At 46.5% G+C, this 23639-nt stretch overlaps 2 protein-coding genes across 2 annotated transcripts; one reads left to right on the top strand and one right to left on the bottom strand.

The window, feature by feature from the left end:
• Positions 1-1028: 1028 nt before the first annotated feature.
• Positions 1029-7040, top strand: LOC125539114 (IAA-amino acid hydrolase ILR1-like 5). The gene is made up of 5 exons (XM_048702479.1): positions 1029-1401; positions 1754-1879; positions 2457-2771; positions 6160-6288; positions 6516-7040. Exons 1-5 carry the CDS (start codon positions 1057-1059, stop codon positions 6915-6917), a joined length of 1317 nt encoding a protein of 438 aa, XP_048558436.1. The 5' UTR covers positions 1029-1056; the 3' UTR covers positions 6918-7040.
• A 73-nt stretch (positions 7041-7113) lies between these two features.
• On the bottom strand, positions 7114-7967 carry LOC125539115 (vegetative cell wall protein gp1-like). Its single transcript, XM_048702481.1, has one exon. The coding sequence runs from the start codon at positions 7894-7896 to the stop codon at positions 7366-7368; it is 531 nt and encodes a 176-aa protein (XP_048558438.1). The 5' UTR covers positions 7897-7967; the 3' UTR covers positions 7114-7365.
• Positions 7968-23639: the final 15672 nt, after the last annotated feature.

Raw genomic sequence — 23639 nt, 5'->3', positions numbered from 1 at the left:
TATGAACATGTTGAACAAAAAACAAAGAGAAACTAGAAGCATGCTCCCCAATTTCGGTCAAGATAGGCGCCACCACAACTCGATGAACATGGCGCGAGTTCCAGAGATCAACGATCTCCATACAATCTGTCTCCATGACAACTCTATCATAGCCTCGAAGCTTTGCAAAAATGACTCTGTCACGAACAGCAAGTGCTTCAGCAATAAGCCGGTCTGTAATACCTGTATACGGCTTGCACCGGGCAGCTTGCAGAGCAGTAGATGATTTAGCCACCCCTTCAACTCCAGCTCGACGCGCTTGCATGACAATACTTCCATCAGTATTGATTTTTATCCACCCCTCATCAGGTGGACGCCACCCATAACCCGGCAAGGTGCGGGTATGCTCCCTTGGAAGATCAAGCAATGCCAAATGTTCCCGAATATGCTTCATCGACTGAACCGGGTTGAGGTCTCCTTTTTCATGTGTAATGTTATTTCTGGAAGTCCAAATCGACCACATGATCGATATCATCTTTGCCCTGCCAGCTTCTGAAAACATAGGGTCACACAGAATATCCTTTCGCCATGTAAGGGAATGCAAATTTGGCCGTTTAACATCCAACCAATCCGGCGCTGCATCCCAAAACCTCTTGGCATGGGAGCAGTTCAGTAGGGCCTGCATCAGATTTTCCTTCTCACCGAGACAGAGTTTGCACTTGCTGTTTGTTGACATATGTCGATACCTCAATGTACTCTCAACAGGGAGAATCCCTCTCATTGCTCGCCACCAAAACACACGTACTTTGGGCGACACTTTAAGCTTCCAGAGGTGAGACACATGTACTCTTTGGTGATTGTTTTATTTATAAAACATGGCGAAAACCGTTTTACGTATAAATGTTACTCCCTCTGTAAAAAATATATAAGAGAGTAGTGATCTAAACGCTTTTATATTTCATTACAGAGGGAGTAGTATTTTTCTTAAACTTCGGTATAAATGTTATAAAAACGGCACACTAACACGTTCATTGTAAATCATACTACGAAGTAAAAGAGACAGACGCCGCTCCGTCAATGAAAGCTTGCCCCACCTTCCACTTGACCATGGCCACTCCTCGTCTCCCCTGCCTCTTCGTTCTCCTCCTCCTCCTCTCCACCGCCTCGGCGGAGTACGCGCAGGAGCTACTTCGGCGCGCCGAGGGCGAGCGAGAGTGGATTATCGGCGTGCGCCGGCGCATCCACGCCCACCCGGAGCTCGCCTTCCATGAGCACCGCACCAGCGCCCTCGTCCGCGAGGGGCTAGAGCGGCTAGGGGTTACCGCCCGCGCCGTTGCCGGCACCGGCGTCGTCGCTGATGTTGGCTCGGGCATGCCCCCGATCGTCGCCCTCCGCGCCGACATGGATGCCCTACCCATCCAGGTCCGTTCCCCTCTTCCCCTCAGAATCTGAGGCTCAGATGCTGCTCTTATGGTCTGGCGCAAGGTCCAAGGTGTCCTTCCCCTTTGGTGCTACTCCGGTAATCTGGCCGGTGTTGGCGCTGAATGGCAGCAGTCAATGGGAGGTTGGGAACTGGTGTCTCGGGGAGTATGAAATTATGAATTTCTGGAGCGGTACTGTACTACTACTGATCATGCTTGCATGATTAGTTTGCTGTAAATAATGTGACTGACGCTTGCTATTAGTTTGCTCGTATGATCACATTCTGTCGGTTGTGAATGATATTCTTTGTTGGAGGGATCACATTTTGTTGGTTGCGTTCTTGGGATGGCAGGAATTGGTGGAGTGGGAGCATAAGAGCAGAGTTGATGGTGTAATGCACGCCTGTGGTCATGATGTGCACACAGCGATGCTCCTGGGAGCGGCAAAATTGCTTCATGAGCGCAAGGATCAGCTTAAGGTGGGTGCTTGCTTATAGTTCTGCTCTAAATTTCACGGAATTTAGTACTTCAGTTGTGTTTGTGCGAGGTCGTCAGACAAAATACTTGATCCTCCTATGTAGGCTCTCCAGTTTTATGTTATCACATGACATTTGCTAATTCTCTTGTTGTTTGTTCAAAAAAGAATACAACCCCAATGCTTTTCCTTTGCATTGTGTGAGTCATTGCATGATGGTAATGAATAGTTAGATACCATGGCATAGCTTCGGTCATTGTTTGACTTTGCTAGTTGCCGGTGTGATTTTTTTTTTGGTGTGTGTTGGTGTTGGCTGTGTGCATCCTATCTATGCAGAGGCAGGGGGTGTGCTCATTGTGTTTGTATCCCCTTATGCTTCATTTTGAGTGAATAGAATCCACCCTTTGTCGGGGAAAAAACCGCTCAGCTAAGTAGGATGACCATTCCCTCAAAAAAGTAGACTGACAACTAAATCGGAAATTGTCAGAAGTTACAGAGATTAACATGTATGCTCATTATTATTATTATTTTTGCATGGAACATACATACTCATTATTTATTATTTGTCTTCTATGACGAAGGGAACGGTGAGACTCCTTTTTCAACCTGCTGAGGAGGGTGGTGCTGGTGCATCGCATATGATAAAAGAAGGTGTTCTTGATGGTGTTGAAGCTATATTTGCAATGCATATCGATTATCGGATGCCAACAGGTGTAATAGCTGCTCACGCAGGACCAACACAAGCAGCTGTATGTTTCTATGTAGTGAAAATAGAAGGTAAAACCGGGAAGGCTGAAACCCCACACTTAAATGTGGACCCTATCGTTGCTGCAGCATTTACCATCCTGTCCCTGCAACAGCTCACTTCAAGAGAAGATGATCCTCTTCACAGCCAAGTACGCCATTGCCCTATAGCGATACTACTTTGCTTTGCTGTTTTTCTTCAAACATGTTATACAGAAGTGTAACGAAAACCCAATGGATCATTCCAACAAACAAAAGTCTATGTCGCACGGAAACACAGTGGATCATGCCAAAAATCTTGCTCGTATACATGTTATTGCAGTCACAAAACAGAGCACGTATCGCAAAAAAAGAGAGTGAATCTTGCTCGTATACATGTTATTAGGGGCTTAGATGGGTGGGAGCCCTTTTGTTCAAGTATTCTCCCCTGTTGCTTATGGTAGTGTATCAGTTGAAGGAAACAAATGCTAATAGTTTCTTGAGTAAAATGCAAGCGCGGTCCTAATTCTTTTCTGAAAGTGTTCACTTGGGTCCTAATTCTTTCAAAATGCATATCTGGGTCCTAAATCTTTCTAAGTTGTTCACGCGAGGTCCTAATCCCGTCTGACGGCCGCTGACCAGCTCGCGTGGCGCTTTGACCGCCGCCACGTCAATTCGAGGGCCCACGCGGGAGATTTCCCGCGGATGGCGGTTGGGAATTTAAGCAATGTGACCCCTGGAGTTTATGCTTTCCTCATTCCCCAGTCCCTAAGTCTTCTGCTCGCTCTCTCCCTCTCTCTGGTCCTTTATCTTCTTAAGAGCAGTCACAATGGGCAGTTCTCTAGCATCAAGTATGTATCTACAGTGGCAACAAATAAAATGCTACTATTAAGAAAACTGAAGTGCTACAGTTAAGAGAAATGAGATGCTACAGTTAAGAAGCAAATGCTATAGTTAGTACTTACTTGTTAAACACTTCACAACTATTATTCAGAAGCAAATCACATTTTGGGAGTTCTTGGAAATAGGCCTTGCACCACTGCCTTGGGTCAATTGCATCCAAGTACTCAAATGCCCCCTGGTCCAGCTCTTTCATCTCTTGCATGTATTTCTTCCAGTCTGCCTCATATGTAGCTCTTGCAATTTGCCACAACTTATTCTTGAAAACATCAGCTTTCCAGTTCTTTGCAAAGTTTTGATGCAGATGCCCCACACAAAATATATGTTGTGCATCAGGAAACAATGCATTGACAGCATTGATCAACCCCTACATACACAGAGTATAGAAAACAAATGATATATGAAATGCTACAGTCTGACAAAAGAAATGGTACAGTATGATATATGAAATGCTACAGTATTGTACCTTCTGCCTATCACTCATAAGTGTCCATGGTGCTGTGTTCTGTATGTTTAGATCCTCCTTCAATGTGTTTAGAAACCACTTCCATGTAACATTATTTCTACTTCAACTATGGCAATTGCAATGGGAAAGATACAATCATTGGGATCAACTCCAACAGCTGTTAACATCACTCCACCATACTTGTTCTTAATGTGGCACCCATCAATGCATATAATTGGCCTGCAAGCAAGTAAGAAACCTCTCTTGAATGCATCCAATGACATGTAACAGTTCTCAAAAACTCCATCTTTTGCATTGACATCTTCTCATCTGCTCTGAATGTCTCCACATGCCTGCCAGCCAGATATTTTGCTGTGAATTGCTTCAGTGCCCACTCTCTTTCACATGTATGTTCTCCCACATACTTCTTCACAATCCAAGATTTTGTCCTGCTATCAGGTGCAGCAAATAAGAACCAGGGACAGTCACGAACACAGCCTGCCCTAACCCTCTGCTTATCATTTTTAATGTACTGTATTTGCACTCTTTGTTTCACAATGTACTCTTGAATTGCTGCCCTCAGTTCAGTCACTGTCAAGAACACCATGCCTATGTGAAAATTCACTTCTTTCATGTTCTCCTGCTTCTTCTGAGCTCATGTCCAACACTTTGTGCCATTGTGGAACACTGCTACTGCCTACATTGTTGCTGCCTCCGTGACACTAGTTGAGATTGCCTTTCTGAGCTTTAACCTTAAACCTAGGACTGCCCCCAATTTCAGTATTCCCTCCGTCCCAAAATAAGTGTCTCAAGCTTAGTACAACTTTGCACTAAAGTTAGTACAAAGTTGAGACACTTATTTTGGGACGCAGGGAGTATTAAACTGAGGAGACTTAGGGCTTAGTACAGCAGGAAGATCAGGTGTACCACTAACATGAATGTCATCAATTGCATTGTCAAATGTCATATCTTTATGGTCGACAAATAACTGAAAATACTGAAATTTTGGGACAACTGCTGTCATGTGCAATGTGTCAGTGTCGCAGTCCACAATCCGGAGACCATCAGCTAGATTCTTTCCAGGGAGCAACCAATACAAAATGTACTTCGATTGGTCACTATATCCTAATTGTTTCATAAAATCAGTGAGCCAGAGAGGAGACCATGTATCTACTTCACATCCATCGAACACAGCATCTTTGCCATCAACATATGACTTCGACTTGCCAAATCCGCAAAAAAAAGCATCATAATTGATTTCTACACTGAAAAGCTCCTCTTGTGGTCCTACATTGCAAAGGATTCGGTCATTGATTCTGCCTAAATGAGAAGGGGAGCTAAACAGTAGGATTGGGATTAGGGTTACGAGAACTTACCATATCGCGGAGGAGGATCTCCGGGTCGCTGTAGATGTGGTGCCATCCTAGTGTCGCCGTCGCCGGACAACAGCCGGCAACGAACCCCTCTTCTCACTGGAGCAGAGCCGCCGCCGTCAATCGCCCTGTTCTCGCCAGACAGGGAGATGGAGAGGGGTGGGGAAGAGGAAGAGGGACTGCAAATATTCACGGCCGGTCGTTATCCCGCCTGGGCCCTCTGGTGTTGACGTGGACTGGTCAAAGCGACGTGGCACTGGTCAGCGACGGTCAGACGGGATTAGGACCTCGGATGAACAACTTAAAAAGATTTGGGACGCAGATATGCATTTTGAAAGAATTAGGACTCAAGTGACACTTTCAGAAAAGAATTAGGACCGCGCTTTTATTTTACTCTAGTTTCTCCTTTGTACAAGTGCTCCTACGGTCCTACATGGTTGACCCCATCTCGATGTAATGCAAGGGCTTACATTGTAAAGCTGCATTTGTTTTAGTCTGGATTAAGTATTAGCCTACGAATGTAACCAAGTTATTTCATAACTTTGAGCATATTAAACATATTGAGTAGGCACCTGAAAGGCTACTCTAGTGATGATTTGCTATGGGAAATCAACAGCTTGGCTAAGGATGTGATACGCATTTTGATGCATGTTTGTAGCATCAGTCAAGTGTTCTACAGTCCATTCCACTGGATGTCTTCAGTCAGTTAGTATATCCGCATACATTCAACTAACCTACCTTAGGAGCAGCACGTGTTTCTATATGATGTTGACCGCAATTTTGCTCTGCCATACAGCCCATAACATTAACATGTTTGGGTTGATCTGTCTATTTTTTCTTCAGGTGCTCTCTGTCACCTATATTAAAGGTGGGAACTCTGTTGATGCCACACCTCCAGTTGTTGAATTTGGAGGTACTTTGAGGAGCCTCACTACTGAAGGACTTTATCGGCTACAGAAAAGGCTTAAGGAGGTTAGCATTATGGCACAATTTGATGTGATGATAATATTGGTGTGCTGCAATCACCGGTACCTTCAATTTTGTTTTTCTGTGAGGAGAGCGCTTCATATCACTAGGAGCACCTTGTGTGCATTCTCTGAAGAGTCGGACTTAGACATCAGGACATGCTTATTAGACAGCTTTACTATCGGTACGACGCAAACTGTATCATCCTGAATAAATGCTCTTACTTGTTCCAGGTAGTAGAAGGGCAGGCAGCTGTACATAGGTGCACGGGAGTTACGGAGATATTGGGGGCTCCCTCCCACCCAATGTATCCTGCCGTCGTCAATGATAAGAGACTGCACCAGCATGTAGAGAATGTGGGCAGAAGTTTGCTTGGGCCAGACAAGGTGAAGCCCGGAGAGAAGATCATGGCAGGGGAAGACTTTGCATTCTACCAACAGTTAGTTCCTGGTGTTATGTTTGGTATCGGTATTAGAAATGAAAATGTCGGTTCGGTCCACTCTGCTCACAACCCGCATTTCTTCGTCGATGAGGATGTCCTTCCAATTGGAGCTGCATTGCATACTGCCACCGCAGAAATGTATCTTTCTGGGCGTTCCACTCAAAATGAAGATGGAAGCGTGCATTCGCTGTAATGCTCTTCGTTTGGACGATTTGAATGTATAAATGTATGTCAAAGATGTTCCAAGTCTAGTTGTGCACGTACTCCTACTTGTGTTCAACTTTTCAAGGCTCAAATGCATATTCATCAGAAGGCAGATTTGTTGGAGTTAGACCCCACATGGCGGGCTAATGCTCAATAAGTACATAACAGTATGTCTGACATAAATGTGATAAAGATGACATACATGTTCATTGTAAAAACTCAGTACAAAGAGAAAGAAAAAGAGATGGCCATTGACAAGCCCAATAGTACTACTACACAAACACAAACACAAAAACAAAAACAAAAACAAAATAGGAACCGCACAATGTAAACAAGCCGGCGAACGGTAAATGGCCAAAATCAAATGATCAAGTAAACATTGCCAAAATCATTGAGCCAGCATTGTAGATTCTCGCTCCCGGTGCTCTGGTTCGTGCCTATGCTGAAGGAGGTGGCGCAAGGGTTGGCATCGGCACGTTCACAGTGGGAATGGAAGGCATCGGAGGCAATGCCACCTTGGGTATGGAGATGGATGGAATTGCAGGCATTGGCGGCATCGTCACCTTCGGCACAACAACTGCGGGCATGGGCGGCAACGTGACCTTGGGCACGGTGACCGCAGGGACGGCCGGCATGGGCGGCAACGTGACCTGGGGCACGGTGATCGCGGGCACGGCCGTCATGGGGGGTACCGTGAACTGGGGAACGGCGAGCGCGGGCACGGCTGGCATCGGGGGCACTGTGACCTGCGGTGTGGTGACCGCGGGCACGGTTGGCACTGGTGGCATTGTAGGCATGGTGGGCACGGGCGGCTTCGGCGCGGGGATGCCTGGGACAGCGGCAGGCGTTGCAGCGGGCGCTGCTGCCTCCGTGGTGTCGGCCAGGAGGCGGCCGGCGTGGGCCATGTCGCCACTAAGGAGAGCGAGGGCCATGGCAATGGCCAAGAAGCTACCGGTGCTGACAGCCATTTCAGGAAGCCGTGGGCAGTGTTCTCTCAGATTTCTGGGTAACTGGGTGCAGGATTGGTTCTCAGCTTGCTTGGTGCAGACAACAGGATTCGTGCATGCATATTTATGCGGGGTAGCATCTAGCATGATCAGGAGATCGGCGTGTGATTAGGTTGGTGGTTGGCCAGACTAAGTAAAGCGGCTTCTGTTCTGTTTGGAGTTGGTGATGGTCAGGCCACTTTGATGAGGAGGTGGTGTTGACTTGACGTAGTGACACGCACTGTGACTCAATGTCGTCAGTTAGTTCAACTCCCTACTGGTTCGAAAGTAATGCCTGCGCATCAGATTGGTTTGCCAACGATTGGCCTAAACTGAGCTTTTCAGGTATTTGGTCAAGTATTTGAGATGCAAACTTGCAAAGCACCTCCCACAGCTTCCAGTATATGATCGGGATTAAAAAGAATATTTTTCTTAGACTACCCACACTGATAGTAACATAGATGGTAACATAGCTAGTTACTGTAATATCACACATATCAAGAAAAAAAAATGAGTCTATAATATAATAAATGAAGTGATGCATGACACAACACATACGTTACTACCCCACTGTGGAGGTAGTAACATAGACTAGTAACATATACATGTTACTACTTTAAGCTACTCCCTACTGTGACTAGTCTTATCAATGAACTGACGCTTTCATTGCCTTGAACCGAGTTAAAAGCAGACAACTACAATATTTGTGCTTGGTTTGCAGAAAATCACCTAGTTAGTAATCCGTTGAAAAATCACCGCATCTTTAGTAAACTTTTTTTTTTGCATAAAACACTTATGTGGACTAACGGCTTGGCCGACGGGACCGTTTGGCATCGGCTGGGCAAAACGACCCGGTGGGCCCGCATCAGACAGAGGCCCCGCGCCCTCTTTCTTTCTCTCTCTCTCTCTCTCTTCCGGTTGCTATCGCTGACGAGATTGCTCGCCGCCAGTCGCCATGGTGTCACAGAACATCGACGACACGAACGAGCACTCGACCACCCAGTACATCTCCTCCCGCGACTCTGCTGTAAAAATCAGTGCAGTCTAGGGTTTTGATTTGAGGATTTTGTTTTTCCTGTTCGATTTGAACTAGTTGTTTGAAATATTTTCATTTCTTTGATTGGTCTAGATCCCAGCTATAATCAAGGACCCAAACTACTGTGTTGTTGGCGAAGATGTTAAATTGTGATCCAAATTATATCGTGTTGGATTAGACGTAGTACAATCGATGTAAGCCTTTGCGTTGATGTCGACGCGTACGAGTACAACTCGTTTACTTGTCCTCCAAGGACTCTTGTGTATTGGCCACATATATACCCATGTAGTCGCGCCAAAGACGATATGTCGTCTCGTCTTTGTAATACTCCTTATAGTGATTGCGCCTTCGTGCGTCCGTGATTTTCTCCCGCAAGGGTTTCCACGTAAAAATCCGTGTCTCTTTGTCTCGTTTATTTTTCGTTATTATCTAACAAGTGATATACAGAGCCAAGTTTGAAAAGACGAGATTTGAGATCAAGAGATTAGGGTTGCAACGTGTGCGCCGCCGCACACGACACGCGATCCGTCGATTCGACGCCGGATCGATTTCTGGTGTGCCGCCGTACGAAGCCGAGACCGACAGGAACTCCGTACGCGCCAAGTCAAGGCTGCAACACCGTTGGCCCTGTTTGGATACTCTAACTCAGTTAGAGGTTAGAGTTAAATTCTAACCCTGAACTAACTCTAGCCAAAGAGGTGTTTGGATGGCAGGGTTAGATGAAGCGTGGATATGGCAAGGCGCCTTCACGGGCGGTGCGAGAGGGAGGGAGGGAGAGGATGAGAAGCTTCGAGAAAGTGGGGAGGGATCTGCCTCGGGAGAACGAGAGAAAAATGTGTTTTTTTAGCAGTCCTAAGAAGAACTAACCCAAATAAACACCTCTTGAGTGGGTTAGATTTTTTGAATGAGTTAGATTCATCTAACCTAAATTAATTTTATTGTTTGGATATTTTTAAGTTAATCGAGTCCAAACTAATCCAAACTGATCAAACAGAGCCGTTGTCGCTGCTGCTCCACGTACCCGGCGGAAGGCCCGAGACTCCAAGAGCAAGTCAAGTCGCAAGCGCCGTATTTATGTTACTGCGTCTCCACTTGAAGGCACAAGTTCCAAGGAAATTGCTACTACTGTAGTTTGGAGTGCTACTGGTACCCTGTACGTGAATTGGCCAGTACTATAACACGTGAGCTGCAGTTGCTTTTTTCTTCTATTGCTACGTCCACTGGCTAGTACTACCAGGTGCTATTTATTCTATTTCCATTTGATCCGCATATTAATTCTGTCAAGAATTATTTCTTTCGACTTGGGAGCGGCGTTTTGGCTCTGGGGTCCAGATGATCTCGCTATCTGTACCGTCCAGGACCGCGCTAGATCTGTGCGTTGGTATTTTTGGCTGTCAATACGGGAACATGATATTGTGATAAAAGCAATGTACGTATTGTGTCAGACGGACGGGAGGCAACGGCCGTCGAGCAGGCGTTAACGACCAGCAGCCGAGGTCGTTTGTGTGGTTCGTCACGACGTTGGCATCTGTTCCGACCTGGGCCCACTTGTCTGTGTTGGCATACATGGACATGCCAGGTCGTCCACAAGCCCCACCAACACACCCGCCCCCCTCCCACCCCCACCCCCCGCATGTGTAGTTGGGGACGGACATAACAGAGTAGTGGGCGGTTACATCTGCGACGGCGGAGCCGCGCGCCTATGGAGTTCCTAGTTTCACCGGTGGACAAGTAAGGATTCGATTTACTCGCTCTCTTAATCCTGGATTAGAGTCGCTGTTTTCACACCCGTTGGGTCCAACTATGATGGGTAGATCATGGGACTGACTGTTAGTAGATTGCCAATCTTTCCATATGAGGCATCCAGCGCGGCCGCGTTGCTGGAGATGAGCGGATGTGCTGCTGACCAGTCCGGCGATGGATCTCGCGGGGTAGTCTTATTGTTGACGAACGCAGTAATTTCAAAAAAATTCCTACGCACACGCAAGATCATGGTGATGCATAGCAACGAGAGGGGAGAGTATCGTCAACATACCCTCGTAGACCGTAAGCGGAAGCGTTATGACAACGCGATTGATGTAGTCGTATGTCTTCACGATCGACCGATCTAGCACGGAAGTTACGGCACCTCTGTGATCTGCACACGTTCGGCTTGGTGACGTCCCGCGAACTCACGATCTATTAGAGCTTCGAGGGAGAGTTTCGCCAGCACGACGGTGTGATGACGGTGATGATGTTGCTACCGGAATAGGGCTTTGCCTAAGCACCGCTACGATATTACCGAGGTGGATTATGATGGAGGGGGGCACCGCACACGGCTAAAAGATCAATGATCAACTTGTGTGTCTATGGGGTGCCCCCCTCCCTCGTATATAAAAGAGTGGAGGAGGAGAGGGGCAGGCCCTCTCTATGGCGCGCCCTAGGGGAGTCCTACTCCCACCGGGAGTAGGATTCCCCCCTTCTATGTAGTAGGAGTAGGAGAGAAGGAAGGGGAGGAGAGGAAAAAGCAAAGGGGGGGCCTGCTACCTCTTGAGCACTGTGTTGGTTTTCCCTTGAAGAGGAAACGGTGATGCAGCAAAGTAGCGTAAGTATTTTCCTCAGTTTTTAAGAACCAAGGTATCAATCCAGTAGGAGACTACACGCAAGTCCCTCGTACCTACACAAACAAATAAGAACCTCGCAACTAACGTGATAAAGGGGTTGTCAATCCCTTCACGGTCACTTACGAGAGTGAGATGTGATAGAGATAATAATAATAAGATAAATATTTTTGGTATTTTTATGATATAGATTGAAAGTAAAGATTGCAAAATAAAATAGATTAGAAACTTATATGATAAAAGGTAGACCCGGGGGCCATAGATTCCACTAGTGGCTTCTCTCAAGATAGCATAAGTATTACGGTGGATGAACAAATTACTGTGGAGCAATTGATAGAAAAGTGAATAATTATGAGAATATCTAGGCATGATCATGAAGAAAATATGCCCTAGAGGCAATAATAAAGTTATTATTTATTTCCTTATTTCATGATAAATGTTTATTATTCATGCTAGAATTGTATTAACCGGAAACATAATACATGTGTGAATACATAGACAAACAGAGTGTCACTAGTATGCCTCTACTTGACTAGCTCGTTAATCAAAGATGATTATGTTTCCTAACCATAGACATGAGTTTTCATTTGATAAATGGGATCACATTATTAGGAGAATGATGTGATTGACTTGACCCATTCCGTTAGCTTAGCACTTGATCGTTTTAGTTTACTGCTATTACTTTCTTCATGACTTATACATGTTCCTATGACTATGAGATTATGCAACTCCCGATTACCGGAGGAACATTTTGTGTGCTACCAAACGTCAGAACGTAACTGGGTGATTATAAAGGTGCTCTACATGTGTCTCCGATGGTACTTGTTGAGTTGGCATAGATCGAGATTAGGATTTGTCACTCTGATTGTCGGAGAGGTATCTCTGGGCCCTCTCGGCAATGCACACCACTATAAGCCTTGCAAGCAATGCAACTAATGAGTTAGTTGCGGGATAGTGCATTACGGAACGAGTAAAGAGACTTGTCGGTAATGAGATTGAACTAGGTATTGAGATACCGACGATCGAATCTCGGGCAAGTAACATACCGATGACAAAGGGAACAACGTATGTTGTTATGCGGTTTGACCGATAAAGATCTTCGTAGAATATGTATGAGCCAATATGAACATTCAGGTTCCGCTATTGGTTACTGACCGGAGACGTGTCTCGGTCATGTCTACATAGTTCTCGAACCCGTAGGGTCCGCACGCTTAACGTTTGGTGACGATCGGTATTATGAGTTTATGTGATTTGATGTACCGAAGGTAGTTCGGAGTCCTGGATGAGACCGGGGACATGACGAGGAGTCTCGAAATGGTCGAGACATAAAGATCGATATATTGGACGACTATATTCGGACATCGGAAAGGTTTCGAGTGATTCGGGTATTTTTCGGAGTACCGGGGAGTTACGGGAATACGAGGAAGAAGTATTGGGCCTCATGGGCCAAGTGGTGGAAGAGAGTAGGCAGGGCGCGCGGCCCCCCTAGCCCAAACCGAATTGAACTAGGGGGCCGGCCCCCTTTCCTCCTTTCCTTCCTCTCCTTCCATCTCCCCTCCCCCTTCCTCTCCTCCTCCTAGTAGGAGTAGGAAAGGGGAGTCCTACTCCTACTAGGAAGATGACGCCTCCTCTTGGTGCGCCCTAGGAGGGCCGGCCGGCCTCCCCCCTTGCTCCTTTATATACGGGGCAGGGGGCACCCTAGAACACACAAGTTGATCATTGATCCTTTAGCCGTGTGCGGTGCCCCTCCACCATAATCCACCTCGATCATATCATAGCGGTGCTTAGGCGAAGCCCTGAGTCGGTAGCAACATCATCACCGTCATCACGCTGTCTTGCTGACGGAACTCTCCCATGAAGCTCCGCTAGATCGGAGTTCGTGGGATGTCATCGAGCTGAACGTGTGCTGAACTCGGAAGCGTCGTGCGTTCGGTACTTGGATCGGTCGGATCGTGAAGACGTTTGACTACATCGATCGCGTTCTCATAACGCTTCCGCTTTCGGTCTACGAGGGTACGTGGACGATACTCTTCTCTCTCGTTGCGCCGGTGGTTGGCAGCCGACAGAATAGCGAGGGGCGCCACCTGTGGTGGGGCGTCCCCGGCCGCACACTCGAGGGCGTGCTGACGTACCTCGAGGGCGGCAACGACCCGCCGTTGGCGTACCCAGCGAGGGCGGCCGCCCCGGCACAGCACCGACGCGCCGGGCCATGGGCTCCAAGGAGGTTCGGGTCCTCCTCCTCTTCTTCCTCCTCCTGATCTTCATCGCACTCCTCCGGCACTCCGGCCCTACTCGGCGTCAAGGCCGAGCCCGCGGCGGAGACGCCGCTCGGCCGGCGCACTCGTAGCGCCGGCATCGTCATCAACAAGGGCGGCCGGCGCGCCTCCTCGTCGGCTCCTCCTCCGCGCTTCGTCAAGCCAAAGACGGAGCCGGGGCTCGCGCCGGTGAATAAGGAGCCGGCCGCGCCGGTGATGACGGAGCTCGACGACGACGACGTGGCCCTGGAATGGGCGCGCAGGGACTCCATAGCGATGGAGAAGGAGCGCCTGGAGAAGGCGAAGGAGCGCCAGCGCGCCGCCCTGCTTCGCTTCGCGGAGCATCGACGCGGCCGCGACGAAGGCGGAGTCGTCGTCATCTGCGACAGCGACGACGACGACGACGATGCGCCGCCACCAGTCCGCCATGGCGACGCCGGGCAGGGGTCCAGCAGGGGCGCCCGCGTCAAGGAGGAGAAGGCCGACGACAATGATGGCGGCGACGGTGGCGACTTCAGCCAGTTTTTCCTTTAGATTAGTTTATGTATATGTGCTATGTAATGAAAATCCGCGAACTTCGCCGAAATGTGCCGAAATTTATCGTGTTTAAGCCGAACTTCGCCGAACTTTTTTTATTTTAAAACGTGCCTGGGGACCAACTCGCCCCCAGGCCCAATTTTTGCGCCGGCTCACCCCCAGGCGGCGATTTTAGGCGCCCCCTGGGGGGCCAACGGCTGGAGATGCCCTTATCCTTTACAATTTCACATATTATATTCCCCATTGAAAACCTCAACTAGTTTGTCATCAATCACCAAAAAGGGGGAGATTGTAAGTGCATCTAGTGCCACCCCTAGTTGGTTTTGGAGTATTGACGACAAACCTAGTTGAGGGACTAATGTGTTTGTGAGAATTGCAGGATAACACAAGTAGAAGTCCCTCATTGATTCAGTTTTCCTACCAGAGATGACCCCTAAAAATGTATGAAGACATTGATGTCAAAGGTGGTATATGAAGATATTCTCATTGAAGACTATGACAAGAGAAGACATCGCATGAAGCCTATGGAGCTCGAAGACTCAGATCTTTCGTAGTTCTTTTTCTTCTTTATTGAGTCATAGGAACCACCGTACTGTTAAGTGAGGTCCAAGAGAACCAGTCAGAATGACTGAAGTGATGCTTAACCAAAACCTATGTCTTCGAGTGAAGACTATGAGAGCGAATCTTGTCCAGAGTCGGACAAGTCATCTTTGCTTGTAGCCCAAGTAAAGTTGCCGTGTGTGTTTGAAATCTGACCGTTGGAACACGTGTCAGGTCCTTAGTGACCCAGGGTCATTTCGGACAAATCAGGTCGGGTTGCCTAGTGGCTATAAATAGCCCACCCCCTACAACCATAAACGGTTGGCTGCTCAGAGTTAGAGTACGGCTTTTGTTGTTTGAGAGCAACCCACCTCGAAGCCTTTGAGAGAGAATTCCTTGTGAGGATAAAGCCCTAACCACCCAGAGCTGAAGAGTGTTAGGCATCACTTAAGTCTTCTTGTCTGTGTGATCTGAAGACTTATTACACTTGAGGACTGTGAATCCTCCAGCCGGTTAGGCGTCGCGTTCTGAGCATCCAAGAGTCATTGTGGATCGTCGGTGAACGAAGTCTGTGAAGGTTTGGGAGTCTACCTTGAAGACTTACCAGAGTGATTTGGCGAGGTCTATGTGACCTTAGCTCAAGGGGAATACGGTGAGGACTGGGTGTCCTGAGCTGCGTGTTCAGGACTGGGTGTCCGAGACTGTGTGTCCTCATGTTTAAATACCTAGCCGCCATAACCAGACGTACAGTTGTCACAACAACTGGAACTGGTCCAACAAATCATTGTCTTCAACAAGTCACTGGTTTCATCCTTCCCTTCCCTTTACTTACTGTTGGTCCTTGTGAAGTCATTGTATGATTGCACTATCTTCTGTCTTCACTGAGTGACTGCTTGTTCTGATTGGCTTCATAATATCTTCCTACCTGATCCTTACTACCTAGCTGCTATTAGTCAATGTGCTTTCACTTCATTGAATACTTGACTATGGTTTGCCCAGTGTAGTCTACCTTCCGCTGCATGGTAATAGGTTTATATCTATCGTTTGTCTTCGAAACTTCCACGTTTTGAAGACTTTCATAAAAATCGCCTATTTACCCCCCTCTAGTCGATATAACGCACTTTCAATTGGTATCAGAGCAAGGTACTCCCTTGTTCTGTGTGATTCGGTTTAGCCACTTGGAATTTTAGCTATATCGACTGCAGGGATAATTAAAGTCTCCGCTGCGTTCCCCGTCTTCGATGGAACTGAATATCCCTACTGGAAGAATAAGATGCGCATGCATCTTGAAGCCATTGGCGTCGACCTATGGTATGTCGTCAAGAACGGCGTTCCCAAGGCTGGAGAAGGTGTCACTCCTACTGACATCAAGAAGTTTGTTCAACTGGACTCTACTGCCAAGAATATCATCTGTGGTCCTCTGACCAAAGGACAGTATGGCCGCGTGAGTGCTTTGGAAACATCTAAGCTAGTCTGGGACTGGCTCTCCAAGGTCAATGAAGGCGTCTCAACCCAGAGAGATCAGAGAATCAGTGTCCTTCGTAACCTCTTCAACCGCTTCAAGAGAAATGACAATGAGAATGTCCAGCTCACGTTTGATCGACTCACTGACATCACAAATGAGCTTCAAGCCCTCGGCGCTACTGAGATCACCAAGCATGAAGTCGTCAAGACACTCCTGAGATCACTTGAAAGTTCGTTTGACACCCTAGCCTTGATGATTCAAGAACGTCCTGATTTCAAGACACTCGATCCGTCTGACATACTTGAGAGGCTCAACACACATGAGTTTCAGCTTTCTGAGAAAAGAGATATCTACGGTCCCAACTATGGGCAAACTCATGCCTTGAAGGCAAAAGCTGTCTCCTCATCTGGAGAAGAATCTGACAGCAGCTCTGATGATCCTGAAGACATTGGAAAGGAGCTTGCTATGCTTGTGAAGAAGTTCCAAAAAATCACCAAGAAGAAAGGCTTCAGAAAGTCTTCACGATTCTGGCGTCTGAGGAGGCAGAGGTGGAGTCTGAGGAGGAGTCCGATTCTGGCGTTGCGAGTCTGGCTACAGCATACGTTGCCAAGTCCATCTTCAACACTGAAGACAATGACTCCATCACCGACACCGATGCAAATGACAAGGACTACTCCGCTCCTACCTACTGCTTCATGGCACGCGGTGCCAAGGTAAACACACACACTACTCACTATCAAACATCTAGTGACGATGACTCTGATTGTGGTTCCAAACCCAGCTACAAAACACTCGCTAAAATTGCAACTGAACAACAGAAAACCATGGAACACATTCAAAAACTGTTAGACAAAAGCGATGATCTGTTAGACGCTGAAATGACTCGATCTTAGTCCTTAATTGAAGACATAAAAAATCTTCACGTTAAGTATGAGGAACTTGAAAGTCGTCATGAAATGCTCTCAACAGCTAATGAAAGGGTTTCCTATGATTATCTTCAAAGGAAGCAAGATCTTGAGAAATTGAGAGCGGCTCATGAAGATCTTCAGAAAGAAAACGAGTCGCTTCGCGCCGAACAGATCAGTTTAGCTCAGGAAAGATTTGAACCACCATGTCTTAAATGCATTGAGCGTGATAATGCTACCTCTGTTGCTGAATGTTCTACTCCTGCTACTGTTGCAATATCTCCAACTGTTGATGTGGGAACTAACCCCTCTACTGAGGATACCACTGCTATTGCTGATGAGAATGCTAGGTTGAAGACATTGCTTGAAACAAGGATGTACAAAAGTCTCAAAGGGCATCAGACACTATGTGATGTCCTCAAAAGGTAGATCTTGAACCAAAACCCTAGGAAAGAGGGTGTTGGGTTCGTAGGGAAAATGAATGCCGATGGCTCTTACTGGAAACCTGAGCAGTACCCCAAAACCACATGGGTTGCTACAAAGGAACCTTCAGCAGATCCATCCACTCTATCTGGCTTCACTTGTGCTAACCCCATTGTCATTGACGAATCCTTTGATGCAAACTATAAACTGTTTAAGAATCAGAATGGTGAAGTGTTTGCCAGGTATATTGGTACTAACTGCAGGAATGAACCGCCTATGAAGAAGATCTGGGTGCCGAAAAAGTGTTTGGAGAATCTTCCTGTGAATGTCATCATGACACCACAGGTGAAGAAGACAAACCCTAGACCACAGGCTTCATATGGTCCAAAGGCTTCATACAAACAGAGGACTCACCTGAGTCGCACTAACGCAAATGTTTTGCAGGAAAACCATACTCAGGCCTATGAATATGAGCACGGTTCATCAAACCGCCATGTTCATAAGACCAAGAACTATTCTGCTTATTCTTATGAGTACTATTGTCCTCCTGCAAGACTTTTTGCTAGGGCTCCAAAGCCAAAGTTCTCAGATGCTGCACTTAGACCTATTGCTTCTAAGCCACCCTTGAAGATGTGGGTGGCTAAGAAAGCTTAACTCTTTTTTGCAGGGAAGGGTCTCCAGCAGAAAACCAAAATTGTATGACGCTATTGCTGGGGACCTTAAACATCTTGTAGGGCACAAGATCAAATGCCCGAATGGTCTTATTATGTACTTCGTTCCTGAATCGCTTGCTACTCTCCCTATCAGTCCAAATCTCGATCTAAGCTTTCATAACCCACTGGTTCGTCAAATGTTTTTGCTTCACAATTCTCTTCGTGAAGCCTATCCCCCTAACTGCACTGTAGGGTACGACACCAGCAGCTTCAGAATGGATTATTGATAGTGGGTGTACCAATCACATGACTGGCAAGAGAAGCCTTCTTATGGACTCAACCTTACGTCCATCCGACAAGAGCCACATCACATTTGGTGACACTGGTAAAAGTAAGGTATTGGGTCTAGGTAGAGTTGCAATCTCAAAGGATCAACACATGGATAAAGTCATGCTTGTTGAATCCCTTGGCTTCAACTTAATGTCTGTCTCAATGCTTTGCAATTTAAATATGATCGTGATGTTTGGAAAATATCGTTGCCTTGTTCTAATGGAATCTGACAAGTCTCTAGTGTTTGAAGGGTATAGGAAGGATGATTTGTACGTGGTAGATTTCTCAGCAGGACCACAGCTTGCCGTATGTCTTCTGGCAAAAGCTTCAGAATGCTGGCTCTGGCAGCGGAGGCTAGGGCATGCTGGCAGGAGGAACCTCCACACCCTTGCAAAGAAGAAGCATGTCATAGGCATCGAGGGCGTCAAGTTCAAGAAAGATCAGTTATGCGGTGCCTGTGAAGAAGGAAACATGACGAGGGCCAAACATCCCTCGAAGACAATCATGACAAGAACTCGACCCTTCGAACTGCTCCACATGGATCTTTTCGGTCCCACTCATTACTCAACTCTTACTACTACTGCTTGTCTTTATGAATTTGTCATTGTTGATGATTATTCTAGATATACTTGGGTGCACATAATCCTCTACAAGACTGAAGTGCAGGATGTCTTCAGACGCTTCGCCAATCGAGCAATGAACAACTATGGCGCCAAGATAAAGCACATCAGAAGTGACAATGGCACTGAATTCAAGAACACTGGCCTTGATACATATCTTGATACTTTGGGCATCACAAATGAATTCTCAGCTCCGTACACGCCACAGTAGAATGGCATCGTCGAACGCAAGAACAAAACACTCATTGAGATGGCCCGAACGATGCTTGAAGAATACAAGACTCCAAGAAAATTCTGGCCTGAAGCCATTGATACTACATGCCATACAATCAATCGTGTTTATCTTCACAAGCTTATGAACAAGACATCTTATGAGCTCCTTACTAGCAAGAAGCCAAATGTCAGTTACTTCAGAGTATTTGGCGCCAGGTGCTGGATCAAGGATCCACATCACACTTCAAAATTTGCACCAAAAGCACATGAGGGTTTTATGCTTGGATATGGAAAGGATTCGCACTCCTACAGAGTCTTCAATCTCTTTCATTATAAAGTGGTTGAAACAGTGGATGTGCGGTTCGATGAGACTAACGGTTCACAAAGAGAGCACCTGCCAAATGTGCTAGATGAAGTTCCATCCAGTGAATCAATCAAACTAATGGGAACTGGAGAAATCATACCCTCTGAAGCTCAACCTGAAGAGGAACTTATCATCTCCGCACCTGATCAACCTGAAGACAATGCTCAGCCTGAAGACAATCCCTCTAACAATGACAATGATCAGCAAGAGCAAAATCTTCGCCCTGTACATCCTCGTGTTGCCAATGAAGTGCAGATTGAGAGAATAATTGATAGCATCAATGCACCCGGTCCGCTCACTCGTTCAAGGGCAACACAGCTAGCAAATTTCTGTGAGCACTTCGCGTCCGTCTCAATAACAGAACCCAAGAAAGTTGAAGAAGCCTTCATGGAACCTGAATGGATTCAAGCTATGCAAGAAGAGCTTCAATAGTTTGAGCTGAATAATGTATGGGAACTGGTTAAGCGTCCTGATCCTCGGAAGCACAATATAATAGGCACCAAATGGATATACTGCAACAAGCAAGATGAGCATGGTCAAGTTGTCAGAAACAAAGCTCGTCTCGTTGCTCAAGGATATACTCAAGTGGAAGGGATTGACTTCGATGAAACATTTGCTCCTGTGGCTCGACTTGAAGCCATACGCATACTGCTGGCCTATGCAAATCATCATAACATACTTCTATATCAAATGGATGTGAAGAGCGCTTTTCTCAATGGCAAGATTGAAGAAGAAGTGTATGTTGCACAACCGCCTGGCTTTGAAGATCCAAAACATCCTGACATGGTATACAAGCTCAACAAGGCACTGTATGGCCTCAAACAAGCCCCTCGTGCTTGGTATGACACACTCAAATACTTCCTGAAGAGCAAAGGCTTCACACCTGGTTCCCTCGGCCCCACTCTCTTCACGAAGACATATGATGGTGAACTGTTTGTGTGCCAAATATATGTGGATGACATTATCTTCGGCTGCACCAATCAGAAGTACGGTGAAGAGTTTGGATATATGATGCAAGAGCAATATTAGATGTCCATGATGGGAGAGCTGAAGTTCTTCCTCGGTCTTCAAATACGACAGCAACGCAACGACATCTTCATATCTCAAGAGAAGTATCTCAAAGATTGCCTGAAGAAGTTCGGTATGCAAGACTGCAAAGGCGTCACGACTCCAATGCCAGCCAAACATCATCTGGGTCCCGACGACAATGGTAAAGAGTTCGATCAAAAGGTATACCGCTCCATGATTGGTTCTTTACTTTATCTATGTGCATCTAGGCCAGATATTATGCTTAGTGTTTGCATGTGTGCTCGATTTCAAGAGGCACCAAAGGAATCGCATCACTTAGCTGTGAAGCGAATTCTTCGATATTTGGCTCACACCCCAACTCTAGGATTATGGTATCCAAAGGGCTCAGAGTTTGATCTGGTTGGATTCTCGGATGCTGATTATGCTGGTGACAAGGTGGATCGCAAGTCTACATCAGGCACATGTCATTTTCTGGGACGATCACTTGTATGTTGGTCTTCAAAGAAGCAGAACTGCGTATCTCTCTCCACTGCTGAATCTGAATACATTGCTGCTGGATCTTGCTGCGCTCAGCTTCTGTGGATGAAGCAAACACTCAAAGACTATGGCATTCATCTGAAGCAAGTGCCACTCTACTGCGACAACGAAAGCGCCATCAAGATTGCCAACAACCCAGTTCAGCACTCGAAGACAAAGCACATTGAGATTCGTCATCACTTTCTAAGAGATCATGTTGTGAAGAAAGACATTGATATCATACACGTCAACACTGAAGAGCAATTGGCAGATATCTTCACCAAGCCCTTGGATGATAAAAGATTTTGCAAGTTACGGTGTGAGCTAAATATCTTGGAATCCTCAAATGTCCTGTGATCAGGCACACATCCTAACACTTATGCATATTGATGACTTAGATGTGCAACACATGAAGTAAAGTATATCTTCAATCAATGAAGACATGCATTCTAAGTGTGAATACATTAATGAGAAATTTGACTTTGGAGCGCCACGATAATTGTGCGCCGTGTCTGGGTCTAATACTTCCTATACGGTGGGTAACGCCACCACCAAAAATTCTAAGTGTTCCACTCATGGCATTACATTTGCTATTTCTTCACATTTGGTTTGGATTCAATCTCAACATGTCTTCATGATTATCTTCACTATGTTGATTATACATATATATATATATACTAGTGTTCTGTCCTCTACAACATTCACTTATAGCTATGTCTTCTTGTTGAATCTTTTGAACTAAGTGAATGTGATCGGACCCTAACCTCTCTATGCTTTCTACCTCAAACTCTATCTCTCCAAATCATATGCATTCTTTTGAAACTGTCAAATGTCTTCTCTGCGTCCTTGTCAGCAGAAGATACAGAGACAAACATTAAGTCCGCTTTCAATGCTAATTCCTTCACCTGAAACCCGGAGAAGTGGGAACGACCACCCGACAATCCAGGCGTGCGTGGGACGTGGAACAACCTCCTACATGCTGCATGATGGCCACGTGTTCCTCAGATGTGAATCGCCAGGGGCACCTGTGTAATAACACTGAGCCGCCCATGTCCCTATAAATACACGCCTCACCACAGTCATTATCTCTTATTCCACTCTCGCACGAACCCTAGCGCCACCGCTAGCCCTCGACGACGCCGGCGACGAAGCGCTTAGCTGCTGCAACCTCTCCGACGCCGTCTTCACGGCGACCGCGGACATCGTCTTCTCCGCCGTCGCCGTAGGTGTCCTCCGTCGCCAAGTTAGGGCACGGATGATCAGACTGCTCGTCCTCCTCTTCCACTCCGTCTAGCAGTTCTTCGTGTGGTAAATAAAACTTCCTTTTTACGGCCCCTTTGATCCTATAGATTCGTCACTTTCTACCACAAGCAGTTTCTGTTCACACAAGTTGGATCTATTTCATACTGCATCTCATAATATGCCTAGTATATTCACTTATGCTTCACAAAGTAGTTAGATTCCTCACTTGTACTGATCCGTGGATTCGTACAAATCTGGAACCAACTCCTTATCTATGAGTGAATGTCTTCGCACGATGGGGTCAATGTCTTCTAAACTGATTTATCTTCAAAATCTTCTGAGAATGCATATGACCTCTTCCCCTTCCCTCGCACCTTAATGCTGTCATAGGTACATGTCCGTGGGAGAATCCCTTGGTTCTCATAGTCTGCGTTCATTTGCAGAATTCTTACAGTATCATATAAATTCTCCCGAAGCCAGTTCCTGTTTGTTCAGCAAGCGAAAGCCTTTGAAGCCTTTGAACGTATTGAAGCCATTCAGTTTAAAGTTCATGGCTGCAGAGAAATCAGCAAGGAAGGGTGGCAGAAAGCGTCGAGGAGAAACATCAAGAGATCTGCCCGATGACCTCTCAGAGCTGTACAAGATAGATCTTGAAGAGGATTACAATCAGCGCAAGACACGAATCTAATGGATTCGACAATATTGGGCAGAACAGTGGTTCAAGTACAGATTTGTGACAAATGAATATGCTGAAAAGAATGCCATCAAGCAACCATGGGGAGACATCCTCTACAAAAATCTTCAACCCAGGTCCAGAGATGAAGCCATTGAACAAGGCTTCTATCCCTGCATGGTCCGTGGACCACAGCCTGCGGATGCTGACCCATCGTCACTGCTATGGTGTCGTGACGACAATCTGTTCAAGCGCAACTTCCAGTTTGCCCAGAACTCAGCGAAGCAGAACAAGAAGTGTTTGGGATTAGACTTCAACCCTGGT

This window comes from Triticum urartu, chromosome 2 (assembly GCF_003073215.2).
Source record: "Triticum urartu cultivar G1812 chromosome 2, Tu2.1, whole genome shotgun sequence".
Classification (NCBI taxonomy): Eukaryota; Viridiplantae; Streptophyta; class Magnoliopsida; order Poales; family Poaceae; genus Triticum; species Triticum urartu.
This window is presented reverse-complemented; position numbering and strand designations above follow the sequence as displayed.